Raw genomic sequence first — 25,056 nt, 5'->3', positions numbered from 1 at the left:
GTTCTACTCTATTTTTTCTATAGTTCCCTCTTTTTCTGTTTAGATTTATTGATTTATTTGAAAGGCAGAGTCAGAGAAAAAAATCTCTCTTTCTCTCTCACACACACACAGACACAGACACACACAAACACATACAGACCTTCCACCTGCTGGTTCACTCCCCAAATGGTTGCAATGGCCAGGCGGAAGCCAGGAGCCTGGAACTCCACCTGGGTGTCCCAAGTGGGTGGCAGGGACCCAAGTACTCGGACCATCTTCTGCTGTCTTCCCAGGTGCATTGGCAGGAAGCTGGACTGGAAGTGGGGCCGCTGGGACTGGAACTGGTGGTCATATGGGATGACAACATCCCAATTGGCGGCTTAACCCTCTGTGCCCTTTTCCCTCATCTTCACAGAGATGTAGAAATCCTCAGAAAGCTTCATCTCATTTCATAGAGAAGAGAATGTAGGAGGCTCCAGTGGTCCTGACTTGGCTGGTAGCGGCGGCAGCCAGGTGAGAAGAGGCAGGCGGTGACAGCCAGCACAGGGGCAGGCGGTGACACACAGGAGAGGAGCAGGCGGTGACACCCAGCACAGGGGCAGGCGGCCCCATCATTGAGGCCCAGCGGGGACAGGGTCTGCTGTGAGCCCTGCAGCCTCAGGCAGCCCCGTGCTGGGGCAGGGACAAGTGGCAGTGATCTCGCAGGTGTGGAGCTCCCCTCCTTCCATCCCCTGCGCTAGGCACTGGCTAAGCTGGAGATGGACAAGGGTCTGGGCAAACACCTTTATTCTAACCGTATTCCCAGGTTCCTGGGGGCGGGTCCGTGCTGCAGGGGCTGGAGTCGGCCCCGGCCCTGGGGACACACGCGGTGCTGCTTCTGGCTGCGGCCGGAAATGGCTCTCCAGAGGGGGTCACTGGGTCTCCATCTCAAAGTCCATCTCAGAGTTGAGGGAAGGCAGCCGAATTCCAGCGAGGGTGTGGAGCCCTGGCACCTGCTCCTGCTCCTGGATCTGGTCTCGGAGGCGCCGGATTTCCAAGCGCTGCATTTCAATGATTCTCCCAGTTTCCTCTTGCTCATTCAGTCTCATGGTGGGAGAGACGCTGAGCGACTCCTTGCTGGGCACTGTAGGGGACACGGCAGGACAGTGAGTACCTGCTCACAGGTCAGCTGCAGCCTCACCTCTCCTCCCTCTGCCTTCAAACATGTACTGGGCACCAGCTCGGGGTGGGGGGTGGAGAGTACTCAGTCCCAGAGAGACTGAGTCATAGCTCCGAGAGAGGCAAGGCAAATGCTGACCTTGACCCTGGCCCAGCCCTGAGTCCACCTGCCCTAAGGCCCTTCCTCATTCTCACACCCCCTCCCCTCAGGAGGGGTGGCACTGCCTTTCTGAGCCACCAGCCCTCCTCCCCGAAGCCCTGCCCCTCCCGGAGTGGCTGCTCACAGCTGCTCTTGGGGACTCTCCCCGACTCTCCGTCACCCTCCCTGTCTCAGGTCTGGCCATCACCCTGGGCAAGGCTGATGTCCAGAGGGTCCATGGCTCCCCCCGAGCTGAACCCCAGCACTAGCGACTTGGCTCTGATCCACGTCAGCACTTGCGCCCGTGGTGTCTTCTCTCTCAGCACCATGCAGGACCCTGCATCTTTGAATCCCTTGCTCTGGTGTTTCATTCTCGGACCACAGCCTCTCTTACTGCCTCATGCCCAACACACGTGGTCCTGGAACCGAGCCCTCTTCCTCTGGTATACGCCCCCCACCCCCGGGCACCTGGGCTCCTCTGAGACTCGCTTTTCAGACCACTCAGGCTCCCATTTCTTCAACAGCCCACTGCATTCTGGGAGCCCTGTCCAGCCCAAACCTGAGATGAGCAGCTCTCAGTGTTTGCATTTCTGGGTTTCCAGCCCCTCGTGGGGTTTCTGTCCAGAGCCGGCCAGGGCTCCCTCTGCCCCTCCCCCTCCTCCTCTCCCTCACTGTTAAAGGATCACATCCACCTGATTCCTTGAGAAGCCATGTCCAGTCCTTGACCGTGGTCAGATGTCTCCCGGCAGAAGACGGGTCCCTTCATGCCTGGCTCTTCACTTTTGCCCTTTGCTCCTCAACGTGTCTCCTTTCCTGCAATTTCTAGGCTCTTGGACCTTTTGGTATTTCTTCTTTTCCTGGGTCTTGATCCTTCACCCTGTCCCTACCCCTGGTTGCCCCGGTAACCATGCACTCAGTCAGGCTCTGGGGCTCCAGGGGGCAGGCACAGCAGCACAGGCCTCCAAGCCCGCCCACCTGCTGGGGCCTGTGCTGCTCTCGCCTCCCCACCTGCTCCCTCAGCGGCTTCCTCTTCCCTGGGCACTGGCACAGTCCGCTCCCCCCCATCAGCCTTCACACAACACCGGCTCCTTGCTCCATGTGCTGCACAGGCAGGCTCTTCCCACACATGCAAGAGCCCAGGGCAGCGCAGGGCCGCAGTCTGGGCATTTTATTTTACTTCTCATTGATTTCATTTGTGTCTAATCAGTCTGTTCGTGGGGCTTCTTAAGTGTGAGCACTACAGTTTTAATTTCCAGAAGCATCTGGGTTTTTTTCCAAACCTGCTTATACAACTTTGGGAAACTCTTGCTTTTTTAAGTCTTATTTTAAAATTCCTCTTTTATTTCTTTAAACATATCGAACATTCTTATTTTAGTGATTCTACCATCTTTTTTTTTTTTTTTTAAATTGGTCTTACTCTGTTACTCAATATTCTTGCTGTTTTTCATTCATGGCGATTTATTTTCTCTTACATTTAGTGATTTTTGGTTGAGTGCTCATGATCCTTGGAACATTATCTATGGGAATTCATCGAAGACTGGGTTTAAATCTGCTTTTTCAGAGGGAATTAGCATTTACTTCTGCTTGAAAACTGGGGACATTATTAGTGCAGGGTCATTTTAAACTACATTGTCAGCTAGGGCTGCTCTGAGCCACATTCTGAGTGTAAGTGCGGGACTTGCACCAGCCTGAGGTGGGCTCTGGCGAGCGCTCTCCCAGTGTCTTGCTTCCCTTCCTCCAGAGGCCGGGCTGACCCAGAAACTTATCTCGCCCTTCTCCCCGTGCCAGCCAGCTTCTCCCTCTAGTTAAACTTCAGCTTCCTAACCCACCCCATATTGCTTTGACTCTTCTTTTTCTTTCTTTTTAAAACCTACGTCTGCACTAGGAACCTGGAAGGGCAGTAGGCTTTTCCTAATGATATATTTTGTTAATTTAAGAATTATTATTCATCAAAGCCATATATGAGCACAGAATCAAATAACGCTGTAAGTCTTATTACAAATAACAGTAATCTCCCCTTCCATCTTCCACGTCACATCTCAACCCTCAGAGGCAGTAAGTTCAATTACTTTGCTAATTCTTCTGGTATTAACGTCTACACTCTGCTTTCTTTGATTAATGTGCTTTTATTACCTCTCTCATTTTCAGGCATTTTCTGTTGTCTCCTCCCCATGAAAGATGAGTGATTAACGTGACTTCAATCCTCCCCCTTGCCCAGTGTGGATTTCCCATCCTGTCAGTCCCTGAATTTTGAGTGGATCAATGGTCAGAATTTATATTACAATGATTTAGGCAACTGCTGGTAACAGCTGAGCCGCACTGTATATAATAACTCATTTTTCTTCTCTGCACAATTTGCTTGCCCTGGAGTTCATAACTGTCGTCTTGTTTCACTTGCTGAATTTTGTATGCACGCATTGCTAATTCCTGTAGTTGTGTGCATGTTCCCATCAGTTTCATCTCCTCCAAGTGCCTTCTCAGCGACTCCACCTAAACCGACTGCTCTGAGTCCTGCGGAGAGCTGTTTTCCGGGGCTTCCCTTCCCCATTACTTTAGGGGTTCGTTTGCAGCTCTCCTATTTGAGCGTCCTGTCTCTTGAATGCCATGGCTTCTTTCTCAGCTTGCTTTCTTTGTTTGGTGAAAAGCATCCACGTGCGGCTTCTTGAGAAAGTGTGCATGGAGGTAAGTTTACTAAGGCCCTTGTGTATCTGAAGATGCTTTAATCCTAACCTCGCTCTTGACCGAGAGTTAGGCTAGTACAGAATTCTGACTTGGAAGCCACTTTTCCTTGGAAGATGAAAGGTGCTGATCCATGCCTTCTGGCATCCAGCTAGCTCCCAGCATCCAGCCTTTGGTGAGAAGCCCAATGCTACCGGGACACTTTGGTGGTGGTGTTTGATTCTTTCATATGTCAAAAGGAGAAACATTGTCATATATCAAAAGGAGAAACAAAGAAACTTTTTTCCTATGGTGCTACTTGGGTGACTGCATAATCACAATGTTTTAAATTTAAAAATTGTAGGGCCCGGTGCTGTGGTACAGTGGGTTAAAGCTGGGCCTGCAGTGCCAGCAGTTCATATGCCCACCTGTTGAGTCCTGGTTGCTCCATTTCCAAATCCAGCTCCCTGCTAATGTGCCTGAGAAAGCAGTGGAAGATGGCCTAATTTCTTGGACCCCTGCACCCCTGTGATAGTCCCAGAAGAAGCTCCTGGCTCCTGGCTTCAGATGGGCTCAGCTCCGGCCATTGTGGCCATTTGGGGAGTGAACCAGCGGATGGAAGACCTTTTGCTTTGTCTCTACCTCTCTAACTCTTCCAAAAAATTAAAATAAATCTTAAATTAAAAAAAAAGTTGTAGTAAAATATACATGAGATTTACTATCTTCTGTGTACAGTTTGTGGCTTTGAATACACTCATACTGTTGGACAACATTTATCACCATCCATCTCTGGAGCCTTCGCATCTCACCCAGCTCATACTCTGTACCCACTCACCCCTACCCATTCCTCTGCACTCCTCACCCCCTGGAAACCACTTTCGGTCTCTGTGAATTTGAGTACTCTGAGGACCTCACTTCAGTGGGATTATACAATATTTGTCCTTTTGTAACTGGCTTTTTTTTTTTTTTTAATAAGATGTTTGTATCCATTTGAAAGGCAGAGTTACAGAGAGAGACAGGGTGAGACAGAGAGAGATCTTCCATTTGCTGATTCACTCCCCAAATGATGGCCAAGGCTGGGCCAGGTCAGAGTCAGAACCTCCATCCAGGTCTTCCACGTGGATGGCAGGGCCCCAAGTACTCGGGCCATCTGCTGCTGCTTTCCCAGGTGCATTAGCGAGGAGCTGGATCAGAGGCTCAGTGGAGACTCCAACTGGTGCCCATATGGGATGATGGCATTGCAGATGGTGGCTTAACCTATAGTGGCACAATGCTTGCTCCTGGTTACTAGCTTATTAAGACATTAGGAGATGGGTGAGCATTTGGCACAGTAGTTAAGACATCGCTTGGGATGCCTGTATCCCATACTGGAGTGCCTGGGTTCAGGTTCCAGCTGCACTTCTGAGTCCAGCTTCTTGCTAATGCACACCTTGGGAAATGGCGTGTAATGGCTCAAAAGGTTGAGTCCCAGCCACTGAGACCTGGGTTGAGTTTTGGGCTCCTCCTTGGGCCTGGCCCAACCCTGGATGTTGCAGGCATTTGAGGAGCGAACAGGCATATGGAAGCTCTCTGTCTGTCTCTCTCTGTGTCTTTCAACTTAAAAACCAAAAACGGGCTGGCACTGTGGCACATTAGCTTAAAGCCCCAGACTGCAGTGCTGGGATCCCATAGGGGCATGGGTTTGAGTCCTGGTTGTGCCTATTCAGATCCGGCTCTCTGCTATGGCCTGGGAAAGCAGTGGAAGATGGCCCAAGTCCTTGGGCCCCTGCACCCACGTGGGAGACCTGGAAGAAGCTCCTGGCTCCTGGTTTCAGGTCAACACAGCTCTGACTGTTGTGGTTATTTGGGGAGTGAACCAGTGGAATAGAAGACCTCTCTCTCTGGCTTGGCCTCTCTCTGTAACTCTTTCAAATAAATAATAAAATAATTCTTAAAAAAAAAAGACTTAGGAGTCTGTAACTCTGTCTTTCAAATACATAAAATAATTCCAAAAGCAAAAGGCACAGTTCCTCCATCTCCAGCCTGCCCAGAAAAAAAAAAAAAATTCCAAAAGCAAAGCAAAAAAAAAAAAAAAACAAAAACAAAAAAACAAATAAATAAGTTCAAAAAGACATCAGCAGAATATCTTCATCTGTCTTGTAACATGTCAGAATTTCCCTCCATTTTAAGGTTTAATAATATTTAATTGTATGTATATAATACATTTAAAAAATATTTATTTTATTTACTTGAAAGAGTTGAGAGAGAGAGGCATTTTCCATCTGCCGATTCACTCTCTAGACTGCTGCAATGACCAAAGCCAAAGCCAGGAGCCAGGAGCCGGAACTTCTTCTGGGTCTCCTGCATGGGTGGTAGGGGCCCAAACACCTGAGCCATCTTCGGCTGCTTTTTCTAGGCCCGTGGCAGGGAGCTGGACTGGAAGTGGAGCAGCAGGATGCTGGCATCATAGGGGGCTTTACCTGCTACACCACAATACCCACCCATCAACGGACAACTGTGTTGAGTATACCTTCTGGCAACTGTGGGTAATCCTGTTAGGAGCATGGTGTATACAAACATCTTTAAGTCATGGCTTTCAATTCTTTCAAGTATATATTCAGAAGTGGAGGTGCTGGATCATATGGTAATCTTATTTTTAATTTTTCAAGGAATTTCTGTACTCTTTTCCACAGCAGCTGCACCATTTTACAACCCCATCAACAGGGCTCAAACATTCCAATTTCCCAACACCCTTTCCTACAATTGCTATTTTCTGATTTTTTAAAAAAATATTTATTTATTTATTTGAAAGGCAGAGTTACAAAGAGACAGAGAGAGAGAAAGTCTTCCATCCGCTGGTTCACTCCCCAAATGGCTTTCATGGCCAGAGCTGGGCCCATCTGAAGCCAGGAGCCAGGAGCTTCTTCTAGGTCTCCCACATGGGTGCAGGGGCCCAAGGACTTGAGAAATCTTCCATGCTTTCCCAGGCCATAGCAGAGAGCTAGATTGGAAGTAGAGCAGCCGGGACTAGAATTGGCAGCCATATGGGATGTTGGCATTGCAGGCGGCGGCTTTACCTGCTATGTCAGAGCACTGGCCTCTGATTTTATTTTTATAACAGCCTTTTCAATGAGTGAGTAGTATTATTTCATTGTGGTTTCGATTTGTACTTTCCTACCAGTTAGTGATATTGAGTATCTTCATGTGCTTATTGGCCATCTGTGTATTCTCTTTGGCAAAATGTCTATTCAAGACTTTTGCCCATTTTTAACTTTTGTTGTTGTTGGTGAGTTCTTTATATTCCTGTTTTTCTGGATATCAATTCTTTTTTTTAAAAAAAGATTTATTTATTTATTTGAAAGTCAGAGTTACACAGAGAAGAGAGGCACAGAGAGAGAAAGGGAGAGAGGTCTTCCATCCACTGGTTCACTCCCCAATTGGCTGCAACAGCCGGAGCTGCACTGATCCAAAGCCAGGAGCCAGGAGCTTCTTTTAGGTCTCACATGAGGGTGCAGGGGCAAAAGGACTTGGGCCATCTTCTACTGCTTTCCCAGGCCATAGCAGAGAACTGGATCTGAATAGGCACAACCGGGACTCGAACCGGCGCTCATATGGAATGCTGGCACTGCAGGTGGCAGCTTAACCTGCTATGCCACAGTGCTGGCCCCCTGGATATCAATTCTTTACTAGGCATATGATTTGCAACTATTTTTATTTTGTTGCCTGTGTTTTTGGTATGATCTACCAATGACATGGTTGCCAAATCGGATGTCCTGATGATTTTCCTGTATGCTTTCTTCTAGAAGGTTTACAGTTCTAGCTCTTATGTGTAATCTTTGATGCATTTTGTGTTATTTTGCATGTGGTCCACTTTCATTCTTTTGCATGCAGATACCCATTTTTCCAACACTAGGTGTTGAAAAGATTGCCCATTCCTCATTGAATGGTTTGGCACCTCTGCTGACAATCATTTGCTCCTATGTGTAATTGTTTATTTCTGAATCTCAATAGTATTACCTTGGTCTATATCTTTCTTTATGCTGATACCATACTGTTTTAATTACTGTAGCTTTGTTGTAATTTTTGAAACAAAGGAGTGTGAGACGTCCCACTTTGTTCTTTTTAAAGACTGTTTTGGCCTCTTGGGGTAATTTGAGACTCCACAGGAATTTTAGGACGGGTTTTTCTGTTTCTGTAAAAATGTCACTGGGGTTTTGGTAGAGATTACACAGAATCTGTAGATACTTCGGGTAGTATGGTAGAATGTGGTGAGTCTTCCAATCTGTGAACATGGGTGTCTTTCTATTTATTGGTGTCTTCTCTCTTTCAGTGATGTTTTGTAGTTTTCAGTCTTTTGTCTCCTGGTTAAATTTATCCCTAAGTATTTTATTCTTTCTGATGCTATTGTAAATGGAACTGATGTCTAATTTTCCTTTTTGGAGTGTTTAATGCTGTGTGCAAAAAGTGCAACTGTTCTTTGTGTGTTGATATTGTATACTGTAAGCAGGATTATTGATCCTTTGTAGGAAACTTCTTACTCCTTTTGGAAATTTGTTTTTTCTTTTTTTTTGTACTCTGATATTTTGAAATTTGATGATGGACTTGATGTGGGTCTATTTTTTTAAAGATTTATTTATTTGAAAGGCAGAGTTACAGAGAGAGAGGATGGGAGAAAGGGGGGGGAGAGAGAGAAGGAGGGGGGAGGGGGAGAGGGAGGGAAAGGGAAAGGGAGAGGGAGAGGGAGAGGGAGAGGGAGAGGGAGAGGGAGAGGGGGAGGGAGAGGGAGAGGGAGAGGGAGAATCTTCACTCTCCAAATAGCTACAACAGTCAGAGCTCTGTCAGGAGCCTGGAGCTCCATCTGGGTCTTCCATATGGGTACAGGGGGGTAAGCACTTGGGCCATCTTCTGTTGCTTTCCTAGGTGCATTAGCTGGGAGCTGATCAGAAGTGGAACAGCCTGGACTCAAACCGGGTGCTGACCTCACATGACAGCGCTGGCCCTGGGGTCTGTTTTTAAGCCTTCTATTGGGTAAGAGATGGACCCGACATCTTCTTCAACAGATTTCCCTTATTTTTCCTCCTCTTTCCTGCTCCACTTTCCCCTCCACTTCCTGTGTGCTCTTGAGAATTCCTGAGATTGTGGAGGGTTTGGGGTACTCATTAGGTTTCTTTTGGGCTCCACACTTCCGGTTTAGGATTCACATTTCTCAGGCTTTCTGTTGGTTACCATTCACCCACACAGGTTGCAGCTTCCAAAATTTTGTGTCTCTTACTCCCTTTGTGGTCGTTTTCTTCCTGTGGCTTGTTTATGTCACTTCAGAAGCTTTCCAACCAGCCACCTTTAGTCACCAGTTCTGATGACGTGGTTTTTGTAACTGAAAATCAAGCAGGTGTAGCAGCCAGGTCTGTTAGCTCACTGTCGAGTGCATGGAAACTTAGCACCACGCCGCTTAAGCCAAAATAGTGGTTTGGGGATGACAGCCTCTCTTACTCAGATAAACTGAACTGCCCACTCCCTACACAACTTGAAGCTGTGCGCTTTGAGCTGGCTTGTTTTGGGGGGCTCACGCTCAGAATCAGAGGTGAGACTCGGGGTTTTCACGATCCAGGCAGAAAGCTGCTCATGCTTGTTTTTAGTTGTTACAGATGAAACCCTCCCAGAGTGAAACTGTTATCACACAAATGGCGGGATGCTTGGCTGGCTCCAACGTGACCCCTGGTGAGCGTGTGAGGAGGTGACAGTCGCTGAAGCTGGAGGATGGGTCCCCGGCATTCAGGAGACTCGGCTCTCAGTGCCCGTGTCTGGCTGGACATCCCATGATAGTATCGCGGACCTGGTCAGATCACACAGCACCCGGAGGAGGTCCTGACTGAGCACCTGTTCGGGTCCCGCGGGGATTTGGGATGTTTCGCAATTGTTCACAGGCCTTCTGGGCCTGACTTCCCAGAGAGAGGGTGTCTCCTCTGCAAAGTCAAGTGTCTCAGTCTGTGCGACACAAGCCGTGGCCTCACGTCCGGCACTGCACCTGCACTACTCCTCGGAGGCCCGACTCTCCTGGCAACTTCAACCCTCACCAGAAGGGCACAGGAGGCGACACAATTGTGCCCACACACACCTGTATGTGTATGTGTATACATATGCTCACCCATCCACTCACACATACAGATGTCACTTTGCAACAGTTTCAGAGCCTCCGCCAACCTCCCTGGGTGATAATATCTTTGGTAACCACAGACAGCTGACATCTGAAAGACTCAGCCCACAGCCCTGAGAGGCTTCCATTCAAAGAGCCCCAGGCTGTACTCCTGACTCCTGCTGACTCCTGCTGGTGCATTCCCCCAGGAGTGTGGAGCCACCCCCACCCCACCCCACCCGCTGGGGTCTTGTCTCCGCAGGTAAGTGGACACCTGTGGCATGTTTTTTATGGCCTGCAGGACTGTGGTTAAAGTCCGTGCACTGTTATGCAACACTCCCTTCTCAAGAAGTCACGTGATAACTTTCTCATAGGATTCAGCGCCAGGGAGAGGTCTGTTTCTCCAGGAAAAAAAGAAAAAAAACTTGCTTTTGTCATAGAATGAGGACCAGGTTAACACCGTCTTATTCTTCTGATTCCCTTTTTGCCTTGGCTGTCAGAAATCCAGAGGAACTTTAGGATATAATCGCGGTAACTCATTTAATATTTCTTACGTAATTCTTGTCTGTCTCCCTTTAAATAGCTTCTCATCTTCCTTTTGGTCTTCATTGTACGGGCCCATACCCCTTATCCATAATTCCAGAATGCAAAATGATCTAAAAACAGAACACTTTTTCCAAAATTCATGAAGCTTGGCATGAATATTCATATATCACTACTGAATACTAACGAGTTTGGTTTCAGGGTGTTGCCCCAGACCCCCTGGGGATGTTATGTAACACACAGCACTGTCTGCTTTTCCTAAAACTGCAAAGATTCTGAATTCTGCATGGTAGCTAACCCTGAGGATTGCAGGCTGGGGACTGAGGGCCTGGGAGTGTTTGGAACTACTCAGGTCCTCACAGACCTGGGGCCCGCAGGTCTGTGGCCTGCAGGGGCTCAGAAGGCCGTGGGGTGGCTGCTACCTGCTAGAGGAGAAAGCCAAAGGGAGATCTCTGCTGTTGGTCCCTGACTCAGTGCCCACCTGCCCGGCCACTGGTGGTATTACCTGCTTCTGGAGCTTCTTGTGGTCGGATTTTCTTGGTTAATTTCAGAGCTGATTCAAGGTCATAGACCTGAGAGCGGGTGAACTTGAGCTCTCTGCGTAGCTCATTGATTTCCTTGATCAGAGAAACATTTTCCTGCAGAAAAGAAGGAAAGAGTGAGTATGGACGGATGAGTGGCTGGTGGGCACGAGGCACGGTCTCCTGGGGCTGAGGACATGTGGAATGGGCAGGGTCTGGCCTGGACTCAGGTTAACTTTCTGGGTTTTTTTTTTTTAAGTTTTATTTATTTATTTGAAAGGCAGTTAGAGAGGGAGGGAGAGGGAGAGGGAGGGAGAGAGAGAGAGAGAGAGAGAGAGAGAGAGAGAGAGAGAGAGAGAGAGAGAGGTGTCCTCCTCCATTTGCTGGTTCACTCCCCAAATGGCCGCAATGGCTGGACCTGGGCCAATCTGAAGCCAGGAGCTAGGAGCTTCTTCCAGGTCTCCCACACGGGTGCAGGGCCCAAGGACTTGGGCCATTTACTGTGGCTTTTCTAGGCCATAGCAGAGGGCTGGATCGGAAGTGGAGCCGTTGGGATTAGAACCAGTGCCCATGTGGGATGCCAGCGCTGCAGGTGGCAGCTTTACCCGCTGAGCTACAGTGCCGGCCCCCTTCCGTTGGATCTTTGTTCTGCTCATTGCTCAGCCTCTCGAGGTGCCCAGTCCTGTCCTTTCAGGTGGCCTCAGTGCCATTCTCATCCATCCGTGCTATTTCCACACCAATAGCTGTGCTTTCCTAAACACTTGTAAACTATGGATTTAATGTATTTATGCAACATAGTAACTGTTACAGTCACAATTTCATAGAAGGAACTGAGGCACCCAGACTATGTAACCTGCTCTAATTTCACAGCTAGCAAGTGGCAGAGCCAAGATGCCGACTCCAATGGTTTGCAAGCTCTTAAGTTCTATGCTATACTTTATTCGTCTTTTGTCTCATGCATTTATTGAATCTGCATTTACAGGACTTCTGCCAAGTGCAGACAGTGAAGACAGGTTTAGCCTGCTGTTCACTAACACAGAAAAGCAAATAGATAATTGACAATGGCTACATCCACTGAAGTTCACGGCCATGTCTGTCTGACAAGCATTCATCCCTCTCTCCCATAAATATATGCAAGGGCATTTTAAAAACTTTCTAGCAAATGGAATTAAAAGACAAACTTATTTTAGTGCAAACATTTTTTGAATTTTTTCCTAACACTTTTTTTTCCTAACACAGTTTTTTCCTAACGCTTGTTTCCCATGAACTTTTGGAAGATCCCTTGCAAAAAAGATTCCAAATATTTTTGCTCTCTGGGACCAAGCAATCTCTTTTCAAATAGCTGCCTCTCTTTTCACACTCAGACCAGGGCCCCAAGGTAGCCCCAGGGGGGCTCTGGTCCCTGCGGGTCCAGAGAGCAGCCACTTTGCTCCGAGAGCCCGAGCCGCAGTGTTCAGCCTGTCCCCCACATAGCCTTGCATGTGACTGTGCCTCCTGTTCAGGGAGTTTTTGGCTCAGTAGGACCAGGGTGGGTCCCAGGAGTCTGCATGTCTGGCCAGCTCCCAAGAGATGCTGCTGCCAGGCCACAGGCCAGAGCACACTTTGAGGAGCAAAGCCCTTGAGGGTTTGAGGCCCAGAAGAGGCAAGGGCAGACCAGATCTATGTAAAATGCCCTTTGCACCAGGAACAAATTGTGCTTTTCCTTGGGAGCGCCAAGTGTGCAGCCAGAGTGTGGGGACAAGCGCTCTCCTCACTGAGCACTGAGCAGGCCTTCTCTGTCGTGGGACTGTGTTGTGGAGCCCAGGAGGGAGCAGGGGCTGGCTGGGGACAGCGCTGCAGATTCTTCCCCCGGGCCCCCGAGACGTCTCGTCTAAGCGCCGGTCTGTGCTTTAGCGGGTCCTTGTGTCGCTTTGTTCATTAGGAAAAGCTTCCCTCTCTGCAGGAGATGCCCAAGCCTTCTTGCCTCTCGCCTGCTCTCTGGGCTGGGTTTGGGCGCGTTTTTCTAGGGGTCGGTCTGCAGATCGGTCGCTTTACCCATTGACCAGCTCTGGCCTCGGTGGTGGGCTGCCCATATTTCCTTTCCAGGGGCAGCTCAGTAAAACCCTGCTGGTTCCTCTCCAGAAACTTCTTCACGCCACCTCTATGTAATGAGTGACACGACAGATTCACTGCATATTTATTGGTGCACGACTTTGGAGCCGGCTTTCATGTAAGAAGTGCTCCATACACAGCCGTGGGATGGACGAGCAGATGACGGGCAACGCGGCAGGCACTGAGCCAAGGCAGTGCTTACTAACGAGGGAATCATAACTCAAGGGGGAGGAGTCATGAGCAGAAGGGATCCTGAGAGCCACAGGAACCCTGGGCAGACTCGCCCCGGCTCCCGCTGCACTCTTCCTGGAGGTTGGCCTCACTTCCCCGGCTCCAGGTAATAAAATAGCGAGGACTGGAGACGCCGGCGCCATTCTCGGGTGCTCTCAGCTGCGTCTGTGGTCGTTTCCTCTCGGTCAGCCCCAAGCGTCCGTCCCCGGATCCTGCTGGCTAGGTGTCTGAGCTGAGCGCCTGCTGTGATTTGCACCCGGCTCTCCGCTCTTCTGTCACCTCTTACTTTCTGGCCCCAGACAGAGTCCCTGCCCCAGTGTCCCCCCTCCCCGCCCTGGGGAACGGTGACTGGGATTCTGGCTCCTGGCTCCTTCTGGCGTGAACACACGATCCGGTCCCACTGCCAGCCTTCGGCATTTCCACGCCGCTTCATCGGCTCAAGGGGCCTTCAGGGGATCACTCGCTCCTTATTAGGATGTGACTGGAGCCCATGCCTTACTCTCTGACCTGTTTGTCCATCCATTCACTCCCCAAGGCGCCTGTGGATCGGTTCTAGAATGCTTACTATGGTTACGGTAAGGACATGAGAGGGAGAGCTCGGCTCTGCTGTGGGGAGAAACCCTGAGCATCTGAAACAGGCCCGACCCAGAGTGAGGCAGGCTCCCGGAGGAGAGAGGGTGGACAGCAGTGTTCCAGGCCTGGAGCCAGAATGAGACACCAAGAGCCTGCTGACGAGGGTGAGAGTTGACCATCGTGACTGAGCATGGCCAGCGCTGGGCACACGCCGCCTCACTTCACCACAGAGCCACCCTGCATACGAGGCACTGCTAGGCTGACTCTGTGTGAGGAAACAGGCAGTGCACAGATGCTGGGGGGTGGTGGTGGTGGTGGTGGTGGTGGTGGTCTGAGACCACCTCCACGCACCCTACTCCTCCTGGACGTGGCCCTCCACACTGTACTCCACCTCCACTCTGGGTCCTCCCCCAGGGTGTTCTGGGGTGGCCTTTGTTCCGATGAACCCAAAGGTCATGTTGAGGTCAACTGCGCATGCTTTGGGTAGCTTTGTGAATGAAAAATGTGACACACAGCAGCTGTTTGGCGCAGGAGTCAAGCCGCCTGTTGGGACACCTGCATCCCCGATCAGAGCATCTGGGTTTGAGACCGGGCTCCGCTCCTGCTTCCCACTCTCTGCAGGTGCGGACCCCAGAGTGCAGCAGGGGATGGTTCCTGCCATGCACGTGGGACACCCCGACCGAGCTATGCATCCCTGGCTTCAGCCTGGCTCAGTCCCTGCCACTACGGGCATTTGAGGAGTGACCTAGGGGGTGGGTGCTCTCAAATAAAAAAACAAACAACAAAACAAAGAAAACCACCAAAAACCAAAAAACACACAACGAATCTTGCATTCCTGATTCCTCACTGGTCAGAATGGCCAATAAAAGTCTCTGTGAACTTTAAACCCCCACGCAGCTACACGGCTGCAGGGAAAGTCTGACTTGAGATGGATCAGCTGCCGAGCCCTGGGGATGTGGAGTTGGCCGGGAGTCGCTGGGTCCGGCTGCCTGCACACTCTGGACAGGGGCCGCGCTGGCTGTCGGGGCTGCTTCCGGCCTTCCCTGGCAGAGTTCTGACACCCTTGCTGGGCAGAGAGGGAAAAAGAATGCCTGTAGCACCACCTACTGGTCTGCCGTGAGTTGACACCTGTAAGATGCGGACAGGGCCTTGCAGAGTGGAAAAAGCCAGCCAGTGCGGCCTAAACTTGGCCTAAACTTTTTGGATCCAGTCAGTGGTACAGCCATCTGCCCAGCTGGATGGACCAGCCGCCCTGGGATCCTCCTCCACGCTTCCTGCCTGCCCTCCGTGCCGCACCTGACATTCCTATTGGTCGTTTCTAGGGTTGATATCGCAACTTTCTCCTCCCCTTTTCCCTCCACCCTACCCTCAGCCTGACTGCCATCTCCCAACAAGTTTTCCTGCCCCTGCCTCTTTCCCCACCAGTCTCTCCACCCTGCCAACTGAGTTCACCTTTTTGAAACAAAGATAACACCCTACCTACTTTAGAAACCCGGGGTAGTGCCGGTGTATGGGGCAAACTATGTATCTTGGCACGACCCAGAGGATCCTTTACAACTTGTCCCTCAGCCACCAACATCCTGGGGGCTCCTCCTCCATGCCCCCCACGCTCCGTGAAACACTTGGGGGCCTCTGGGCCTCCGGCCCCTGCAGGCCTCACTTTCCTCTGCCGGTTCTCAGGCTGCCCCCGCTGTCCCGTAGCTCTCACCCCTGAGCCCAGCTCACATGCCACTTCCCCTCGGAAGCCTTTCCTGGGTCCCCACGGCACAGCGGAGCCCCGCTTCCCCCAGGAGCCCGCAGCATTGGCTGGAGCAGCCATTGCTTGTGTCCGGTCCCCGGGCCCCCGTGATGAGCTGGCTGAGGGCAGGGACACTCTCACACTCGTCTGGAATGCTGCACAGCTCAGAGTGCTGTGTAAGACGCACGCTTGTAAAGTGTGGACTGAATGAATAAAATGCGTGTCCTACGCGTCTGTGTCACAACCACTCCTGCGTCCGTGTCTGCAGCGTGCTCAGGAACGCCATGGGGAGGCCCCGGCTCCTACCTGAATACACAAATGACACCGTGGCCTCATTCCCGTGGTGCTTTTCTAATGAGCTCTTCTCAGGTGCCGTGGCCACCCGGCCGGCCTCAGCCCTCTTGGCCGGAAGCGCTGGGGCCCTGCTCCCCATACACATGGCTCCAGCCAGCTCCTGATCAACACATGCTAAGGTCAGCGGGAGCCCTGGGCTCCCCATCAGGGGGTCTGCAGTCAGTGGTGCTGTCCCCTTCCCCACACCTCCGGGCCACAGGCACCCCCAGTCCATGCATCCATGCTGTGAGGGGCTTCTGGGCTCTGCCACTGGATTTGCACCTGGGTTCTTGATAAGCTCCTTGCATGGAAAAAGGCAACAGTGTTTTGAGCAGCACTGTGCAGCCGGCTAGTGCCCAGAGCATACAGTGGCACGTTGCCTCCAGTAACGGTGAGCCTGGTGTTTCCTCCCAGCTGTACAGACAAGGAAGCGGCTCCTGGAGAAGTTAAGGGCCCTAAGCCAGGCCTCCTGGCCATTGAGCGGCTGAGGCGGGATAGAGCCGGCATCCTCTCCATCTACACCCTGGGTGGGAATACAGCCCCGAGCCCAGGTGTGCCTGCGTGGGCCCTGCCACCTGGCCTGGCCCTGGCCCAGCCCCTCTCCTTCAACTTTTAAGATCAAAGAAGGAAACCATTTGTATCAGCCAGAATGATGGTTTTGAACTTTTTTTTTTTTTTTTTTAATATTTCTACTTTTTGCAAACAAAGTCTTACACAGAGCCCCACCGTGATCAGCCCTTGGCTGGGGAGGCGGGAACCAGAGCCCTGACCCCGGGGGGGGGGCCCTCCTAGCTCCCCAAGGCTGTCTGAGTCACTCCTCTGGATCCAGGAGACCCCACAACATGCTTGGCTGGGGTCCCCCCTCCCCCCAGCCAGCCATCGGCCAGCAGCAGGGCTGAGCAGGATCCTATGGGGGTGCTTCTCTGATTCCTTACCACACCCTGCCCCAGCACCCTCTTGGATGTGGGGGACCCAAGAGTCCCTGATGCCCACTCCAAGCAGCCACGTGAGGCCAGCCTGTGGTCCTCAGTGGCTCCTCCTAGGACTGACATTTGCTTTTGGGTCTCTGCTTGGCATGCAGAGGGAGGCACCTGGGCTCTGGTGGTGGAGCACAGAGGACAGACGGCTCAGCCGTGTCACCGGCTGGCACCGGCTCTTGCTGTCACCCTAACTCCATGCCCAGCTCGCTGCAGCCCAGAGGTCGTGGGGACACGCCATGATCCAGGCCCCTGAGGCCCTCAGCAAAGGCTCTGCGTGGGAGCTGGGGCCTAAAAGGGGGCCACCCACTGGGTCTGCTCCTCTCTCTCAGCCTCCGGTGGCTTCCACGGCTCGGGCGTAGGGCAGTGAGGTGACGGAGTGGACTGCTAGCAGGCAGAGCACCAGAGCAGTCACGTCTGGGTTTGACTGGGATGGCGGTGTGCTCGGCCCAGCTGCCTGCGGACCGGACCAGCCAAGCCAGGAACCGGCTTGTTTCAAGCTGATTGCAATCTGTCCCCATTCCGGTACTATAATTGTGGCATTAAAGAAATGTAAATATAAAAAGGTACGTGCCTTATAAACGCAGTTCCGATGCTCTCTTTTGATATGAATTCCCATTCACTGCCTCAGACAGCACTGACTCCCAGACACGCACGCGTTGGGAGGATCCCGGCCGGGCGATGACGCAGGGTCCTGGGGGTGGGCTGTGGGGGCCTTGCTAAGTCAGAGGGAGACTCAGGTTGGGCGCGGTTAGCTTGGGCCCCAAGACAGAAGGGTAGGGACCTGAGGCACCCGACAAGTCAGACGAGGAAGGTGGAGACAGGCACGCCCCGGCAGGTGCAGAGAGCAGAGTAAAAGGCAGAAAAACAGAGTGAGAGGAGCTGGGACGCAGCAGAGGAGGGAGCGAGTGATTCGGGGCGTTAAATGCCATGGACAGGGTCCCCAGGGGCCAGGGGCGGACGGGACACAGGTGGGGCAGAGAAAGGAACACAGGAGCCTGAGTGAGGGGGCACTGGTGGGGTAGGGTGGCCACAGGGATGCCTAGAAAACCTCTGGTGGGGCCGGCGCTGTGGTGTAGTGGATAAAGCCCCTGCCTGTGACGCCAGCACCCCATACAGGCACTGGTTCGTGTCTTGGCTGCTCCACTTCCCATCCAGCTCCCTGCGAATGGCCTGGGAAAGCAGCAAAAGATGGCCCAAGTGCTTGGTTTCCTGCACCTGGGTGGGAGACCCAGAGGAAGCTCCTGGCTCCTGGCTGAGGCCCGGCCCAGCCCTGACCATTGCGGCCATTGGGGGAGTGAACCAGTGGATGGAAGATCTGTCTCTGTTTCTTTCTCTGTAACTCTTTCAAATACATACATACATAAATAAATAAATCGTAAACAACAAAAGAAACCTCTTTGGTGGGGGTGGGGCTCTCAGCACGGCCACAGCCGGGACAAGTTCGGGGTGGTGGGGGGAGCTACTGGGTCCCCGGGAGTGGCCGGCCGGCAGACACCTGCGAGCCCTGAGGACGGCCGGGGGAGCAGAGGCGCGTGCGCAGTACCTGCATGATGCGCACGTAGTCGGTGCGGTGCAGCTCGTTCTCCTTGACCACCTTCTTCTTGACGGTGGTCAGGCTCTTCTCCAGGTGCTCCCGCTGACGGGCGTACTCCTGCTGCAGGTCTGTGTTCAGCCCCGCGATCTCCACCTGACGGGGCCGAGGGGGGGGGGGCGTTCTCAGTGAGGGGGCGGGGCCTGGGGGGTTCTCCGTGAGGGGGCGGGGCGGGGCCTGGGGGGGCTCTCCGTGATGGGGCGGGGCCAAGGGGGCTCTCCGTGAGGGGGCGGGGCGGGGCCTGGGGCCTCTCCGTGAGGGCGGGGCGGGACCTGGGGGGCTCTCCGTGAGGGAGGGGCGGGACCTGGGGGCTCTCCGTGAGGGGGCGGGGCCGGGGGGGGCTCTCCGTGAGGGCGGCCTGGGGTGGGGCAGGCGGCGGGCAGCTTGAGCTCACCATGTCTGCCCGCTGCACGTACTTCTCAAAGAGGGCGCGGACCTTCTCCTTCAGCAACCGGGGCTCCTGGATGAAGGCCACGCAGTTGTGAAGGTCCGTCTTAAACCGTTTGACCAGCGCCTCCAAGTCCCGCTCCTGCAATAACAGTCACTGCTGGCGCTGGCGGTCCCTATCCAGGTTGGAGGCGCAGGGGCTGCAGCCAGGGGCTAATGGCATAGAAAGGGACAAGGGACGCCTCGTCGTCTGGACCGCTGGGCCCAGTGGGCGAGGCCCTGAGACCCTTGAGCACCGCCTGGGAGGGGCGCCTCATCCTTGGGAGGCCACACATGGCTTCCTCTGCCGGCCTTGGCTTCCCTTAGGACCGCGGGCCTTATGAGGTGACAGGCAGCACACACGGCCACCCAGGTTCCTTTGGAGCCAGGATATGTGGTTTCATTGGTATCATTTTTCTTGGGCAGATCCCTGGCCAGGGCTGCCACTCCCTCATCAGCTCCTTAAGTGCTGCTGTGAGTGGGTGGTGAGCCACCCATGCCCCCCGTCAGGAAGACAGGTTCGTCCGCACCCTTTGGCTAGATCCCCTTGTTTAACCACGCTTTGTCTGTCGCCCGCACCCTGCACCCTGAGCGAGGGAGGGCCTCTCCTTTCTCTGCACTCCCCCGGCCCTTTATCCACATTCTGTATTTTCTGCCTTGAATTCCAGTGAATATGGATGTGCCACAGAACACCATCAGCCTCTTCAGCAGTGAAGGCTGGGGTCCCTAGCAGTTCCTGCTGGGAGCGCTGCAGTTTCTAGCTAGGGCGTGGAGGTGGACAGCATTCACCCGGATTCAGTTACGGAGTCGCCTGCGATGGGGGAAGAGGGTGCAACCATGTCCTGGCCCTGGCCAGGCGGCCTCGCTCCCAGTCCTGGCTCTGTAGATGCTAACTAGCTATGGGTGTTGGTGAACCTCCTTAACCTCCTAATGGCTCTGGCCTTACTTTCCTGATTCATGATACAGACTGGGACACATGATTTGTGAGGGAGTCCTAGCCTTGTGCCACTGACCACAAATGATCGCTCTGTGCATGTCCTTTCCTGGGCCGGACAGGACCTAGGCTACGCGTGTCCCTGTGAGCACTTCCTTCCACCCCCTTGTCCGTCTGACCCAAAGCCACTCTGTAGTTTCATGTGGGTTCAGCCTTGGAAATTTGCACGGGCCTGAAATCAGGCAGCGCTGTGAGCAAGGGAAGACTGTGAGTTAGAGTGGGAAAAGTCTCTCAGCCGTGGGCTGGCTCCGTTTCTGAGAAGCCAGCTGTCCCTGCTCTCGACTCCCAGAGCTGCCAGACTTGGAAGATGCTCACACCTTCTGCCTCTCTCTGCGCATCTCCTGGTCGGTGGCTCTTAGCTTCTGCCACAGTTCTGTGATGTTCAGCTCCAGCTGTGTGTTCTGCTTGTGAAAATGCTCCAGCTCGGCTTCCATCTACAGAGGGCAAGGGGGAGAAAGAGTGAAGTTCAAGGGTAAGAGAATGCAGATGGCATCTGAGAGCTTTAGCCTGAATCTCAGAGGGAACATTTCCCCAGAGCCCAGCGCACTGCCTTCTTAGTTCCCACCGTGTCCTCTGGACTGAAGCCTTTCCTGTTGCCCTCGCCCCCGGGGCAGGTGTTTGGTGCAGTGGTTAGGGCACCACTTGGATGCCTGCAGCCCACACCGGAGGGCTGGGGTTTGAGTCCTGGCTCCCTTTCCACCCAGCTTCCTGCTAACGTGTACTTCAGGAAGCCGCAGTGATGGCTCAAGTACTTGGTTCCTGCCACTCACATGGGAGATTGGGATTGAGCTCAGCTTTTGGCTTTAGCCTGGGTCAGCCCTGGCTGTTGTGGGCATTTGGGGAGTGAATTAGTGAATGGAAGATCTCTTTCCATCTCTTTCTGTATTTCTCTCTCTGCTTTTCAAATAAATGAAAATTAAAAAAAAAAAAAAAAAAAAAAAGAAAATCCCTCCTCCCCACACCCCAACTGACTGACGAGTTAATCCAGGATGAGCTGTTTCTATGACCAGGGGGGGAAGCTTTCCCTCTTAGCCACCTCTCCCTTTCCTTCAACCATGCTGCTTACTTCCTTTTTTAATTAAGTTTTTTTTTAAAAAAATTATTTTCATTTTATTTGAAAGGCAGAAAGAAAGAGAGACAGAGACAGATAGCAATCTTCCATTCACTGGTTCACTCCTCAGATGGTCACAACAACCAGGGCTGGAACAGGCTGAAACCAGGAGTCTGGATCTCAGTCTGGGTCTCCCACATGGGTGGTAGAGACCCATGAATCTGAGCCGTTATCTGCTGCCTCCCAGGGTGCACATCAGCAGGACGCTGGCATCAGAAGTAGAGCTGGGCCTGAAACCCAGGTACTCTAAGAAGGAATGTGGGCATCTCACGGGGCATCTTAGCCATTGTGTCAAACACTGGCCCCTACTGCATTTGTATTAACCAAAGATATGTGACTGATCAGAAGTCTGCCTGTGAGCTCCAGGAGACCCAGTTCCTGTCCAAAGCAAAGGAGTGATGTTTCTTTTCCACGCTAACTATGGCGCACACTAGTGTTCTTGGTCAGAGGGAGGTGTGCTATTCTGGGGGAATGGGACAGTTCACTGTGTCTTTCTATGGCTGGGTGGAGCAACCCCTTTTAATCTACCCCAGGCCCTTCGGTCAGATCTCACGGGTCTTGGCAACCTCCTGGCGTGCCAGGAGGCCCTAATGAGCCACATCCATCTTCTGGACACGATGGGGCAGCTTCTAGAAGCACACTGTCCTCATTATTGGGAGCACATTGTTAGAATGGCCCTTGGACATGATGCCTGGCCTAAAAACAGCACTCCACACAGATCTGATGAACAAATGAATAAGTAGGGGGCAGAGGGATTAGCAGCAAGGGTGAGGAGGGGCTGAGGCAGCCTGCCTATGGGAGAGAAAGACGGGCAGGCAGTGGCGGTGGAGCTGGGTACAGCGGCAGAGCACACCCAGCGAGCAGGGGTGTTTGTGGCTAAAGAAAGAATGCACCCACGAGACAGGGCTTCTAGCTGTCACAGGTGCAGGGGCTGACACTGAAGGGGAGGGGGCTTGTATCCTCAAGAAGCCTCAGGTCTAGGGGTGAAGAGAAGTCAGCAGTTAAGGTGGCCCGAGAGAAACACTGACTGCGGTGCTTCCGAGTGTGTACGCAAGGAGGTGAGCAGGTGGCACCCCGAGAAGGGATGCTGCAGTTGGGCTCCTTAGGAGGAGTAAGTACTGGAGGACGAGAGGGACAGAGCCCTGTAGGCAGGGAGAACACAGACAGGACCAGGGGCGTGGGCAGCCGGGCATCTCTGCGGGCTCCTTGGCTGCAGGGTGGCTGCGTGAGGGTGTGCCAAGGATAGAAGGAGTGGAGGGGCTGGACAGGTCAGCTGAGCTGCATCCCATGGGACACAGGGTGGACGGCTGGGAGATTCGGCCTTGGGCCTGAGAGCAAGCTCAGAGAGTCCTGAGGGGTTTGGGAGAGTGACATGATCTGATTTGCATCTCAAGAGAGCCTGATGCAGGGGGAGCCAGGCAGACCAGTGAGGAGGCTGCTGCTGTGGCCCAAGTGAGCGCTGGTCCTGAGACAGGGAACGGCGCTGCAAGATGGAAGAGGGGTTTCTCCAGGCCTCAGGGCGCCTGAGTGCTTGCAGCTGCTGTGCCCCTTTCTCTGGCTTTGCTGAAGTCAACAGGGGCAGATTGGGTCAGGTTGGAAGAGATACAGGAGTCTCTTCTTCATTTTTGCTCTGATTTTATTTTTCGGCAAAGCCTCAAATTACTCTGAGAATAAGAATAATCTGTTTTAAGGGTGCAAGCTGCTGTCTGTGATGCTGGCGTCCCATATGAGCTTTGGTTCCAGTCCCAGCTACTCCGCTTCTGATTCAGCCCCTTGCCAATGTGCCTGGGCAAGCAGCTGAAGGTGGCTCCAATACTTGGGCACCTGCACCCACGTAGGAGACCTGGATGGAGTTCCAGGCTCCCAGCTGTGGCCTGACCCAGCCTTGGCTGATGTGGCTATTTTGGGAGTGAACTAGTGGATGGATGGAAGATATCTCCCTCTCTCTCTGTAACTTTGCCTTTCAAATAAATAAATACATAGTTCTTCTTAAAAATAATAATGTATTTTATGGAAAACTTAGGAAACATATCAAATGTTAAGTGGCTGGCCAGATCTCTTCCCCGGGTGGGGAGTCTGCTTCCTTTCCACGTGGTTTTCGTCACACTCAGGGATTCTCAGTGGGCCCGGGGTAGGGAGGACGAAGGTATTTGACACTGCAGGGGGACAGCTGGCAATGTCTGGAGACGTTTGGTTGCAATGGCCCAGGCAGGGGGTGCTCCCGGCATCTAGCGGGCAGAGCTGGGGAGACTTACAGGACAGACCCCCACAACAGAGAACTGCCCCCTGCAAATGTTACTCATGCTGAGGCTGAGAAACAAGTGTTGGATGGAAAACAAGTGGGTGCAACCTGAAGCAACGGTGTCCGGAAACCTCTCCTTGGGGAGGAGTTTTCGGAGGGCAGCTGGGGAAGGTTCCTACATCTCTGCCTTGCAAGTGAGCTGGGCCTGGAAGCATCCTTCCTGTAGGACAAGGAGCTTCACAGAAGGTCCACAGAGGGGCTGCATGGGTCTCTGATCCCAGGGGGAGCCCCAAGGTCAGAGGCCCCTAGAAGGAACCAGGTCTGGGAGCAACTGGCACCGGGGGTAGGAGTAGTAGGGCTCTGTGTGCATCACCCCCGAGGTGCGGGCATTGTCCCTGCTGAAAGTCGAGGCTGCGGTGGCTCCTGTTATTGCTGGGGTAACAGGGTGTTAGGGAAAGTCAGCTCAGTTTCAGGAAATGACTGGCCCAGCCTTAATCCCAATCACAAGTGTCAAACGAGGAGGCAACAACAGGGCTGTGATTTCCAGGGGCCTGCGCACAAGGACCTTCCAGATGGGCGCGGCCTCTGCTTTTCTCACCTTCTTGGGGCTTCTCTCACCTTTCTGGGCTGCTACCATAGTCTCAGTGTATGTGTCCCCCCCAGAGCCCCTTTGGTGATGCTATCAACAGGTGGAAATTTTGGGAAGGAGGTCATGGAGGCAGCACACTCATCAGTGGGACCAGTGCCCTAATTCAAGAGGCAGAGGGAGCGTGTCAGCCCACCCTTGTGCCCTCCACCACACGAGGACACACGGCAGGCACTGTCTTGAGGTGTGGGACCTCACCAGATGCCAAAGCTCTGCCACCTTGATGCTGAACCTTGCAGCCTCCAGAGCGGTGAGCCATACACTTCTGCTGTACATAAGCTACTCAGTCTAAGGTGTTTTGTTACAGCAGCCCAAAGGGACCAAGACAGCTGCCACTTTTGAGTCCTGATGTTGTTCAAGACGGCAGGAGACCCAGAGCAGGCAGCTCTGTGGTTAGCTGGGGGAGGGAGAAAGTCAGTGCTGTGAGGACATACCCTCACCACACTCCCCAGCCCTGGGTTGACCCCCCTCTGCCTTCTTTGCTCTGCCTCCTATAGCAAAGGCTTCCCCGGCAGACCGGCACCTCCACAGCTCAAGGGCATCCAATTCTAGCTGGGTCATGGGTGCTGAAGTCCTTGTCCCTGCTATCCTTGCTCAGCACCAACATTCAGAGAACAAGGGGTGAAGAGAAGAAGCCTATTTTGCCTGAGGTCGGAGGTCAGAGAAGGCTTCCTTGAAGAGGTGACAGGTAAGCAGGGCTCTGGACGGTGCAAAGAAGCCAGGCATGTGCCTTCTGGGGGAAGGGCCTTCCAGGCAGCCAGGGCAGCACCCAGAGGTGCCGAGAAAGGGCCTGTAGCGAGCCGGCAGCTGTAGCTGGGGCTTTGAGACAAGGCCGCAGAGGCGGGGAGAGGCCGGAGCACGCAGGGCCTTGTGAGCCTCGGCAGGGACTCTGGATTTTGCTCTAGGTGGGATGGGACATCATTGGGGCATTCACGCTGGCCTCTCTGTGAACAGACTAGAGGCTGGAGTCAAGTGCAGATGGGAGACGGT

At 53.0% G+C, this 25,056-nt stretch overlaps 1 protein-coding gene across 1 annotated transcript in view; it reads right to left on the bottom strand.

Moving 5' to 3' along the window:
* Window positions 1-890: 890 nt before the first annotated feature.
* CFAP57 (cilia and flagella associated protein 57) overlaps window positions 891-25,056 on the bottom strand; it is a 76,684-nt gene continuing 52,518 nt past the window's right edge. The window contains exons 19-23 of the mRNA XM_062191100.1: window positions 20,385-20,501; window positions 19,042-19,176; window positions 18,600-18,743; window positions 11,095-11,227; window positions 891-1,102 (exon numbers count right to left, since the gene is read on the bottom strand). Coding sequence (XP_062047084.1) covers window positions 891-1,102; window positions 11,095-11,227; window positions 18,600-18,743; window positions 19,042-19,176; window positions 20,385-20,501 — 741 coding nt within the window. The remainder of the gene's footprint in view (window positions 1,103-11,094; window positions 11,228-18,599; window positions 18,744-19,041; window positions 19,177-20,384; window positions 20,502-25,056) is intronic.

Source organism: Lepus europaeus, chromosome 5 (genome assembly GCF_033115175.1).
Source record: "Lepus europaeus isolate LE1 chromosome 5, mLepTim1.pri, whole genome shotgun sequence".
Lineage (NCBI taxonomy): Eukaryota > Metazoa > Chordata > Mammalia > Lagomorpha > Leporidae > Lepus > Lepus europaeus.
This window is presented reverse-complemented; position numbering and strand designations above follow the sequence as displayed.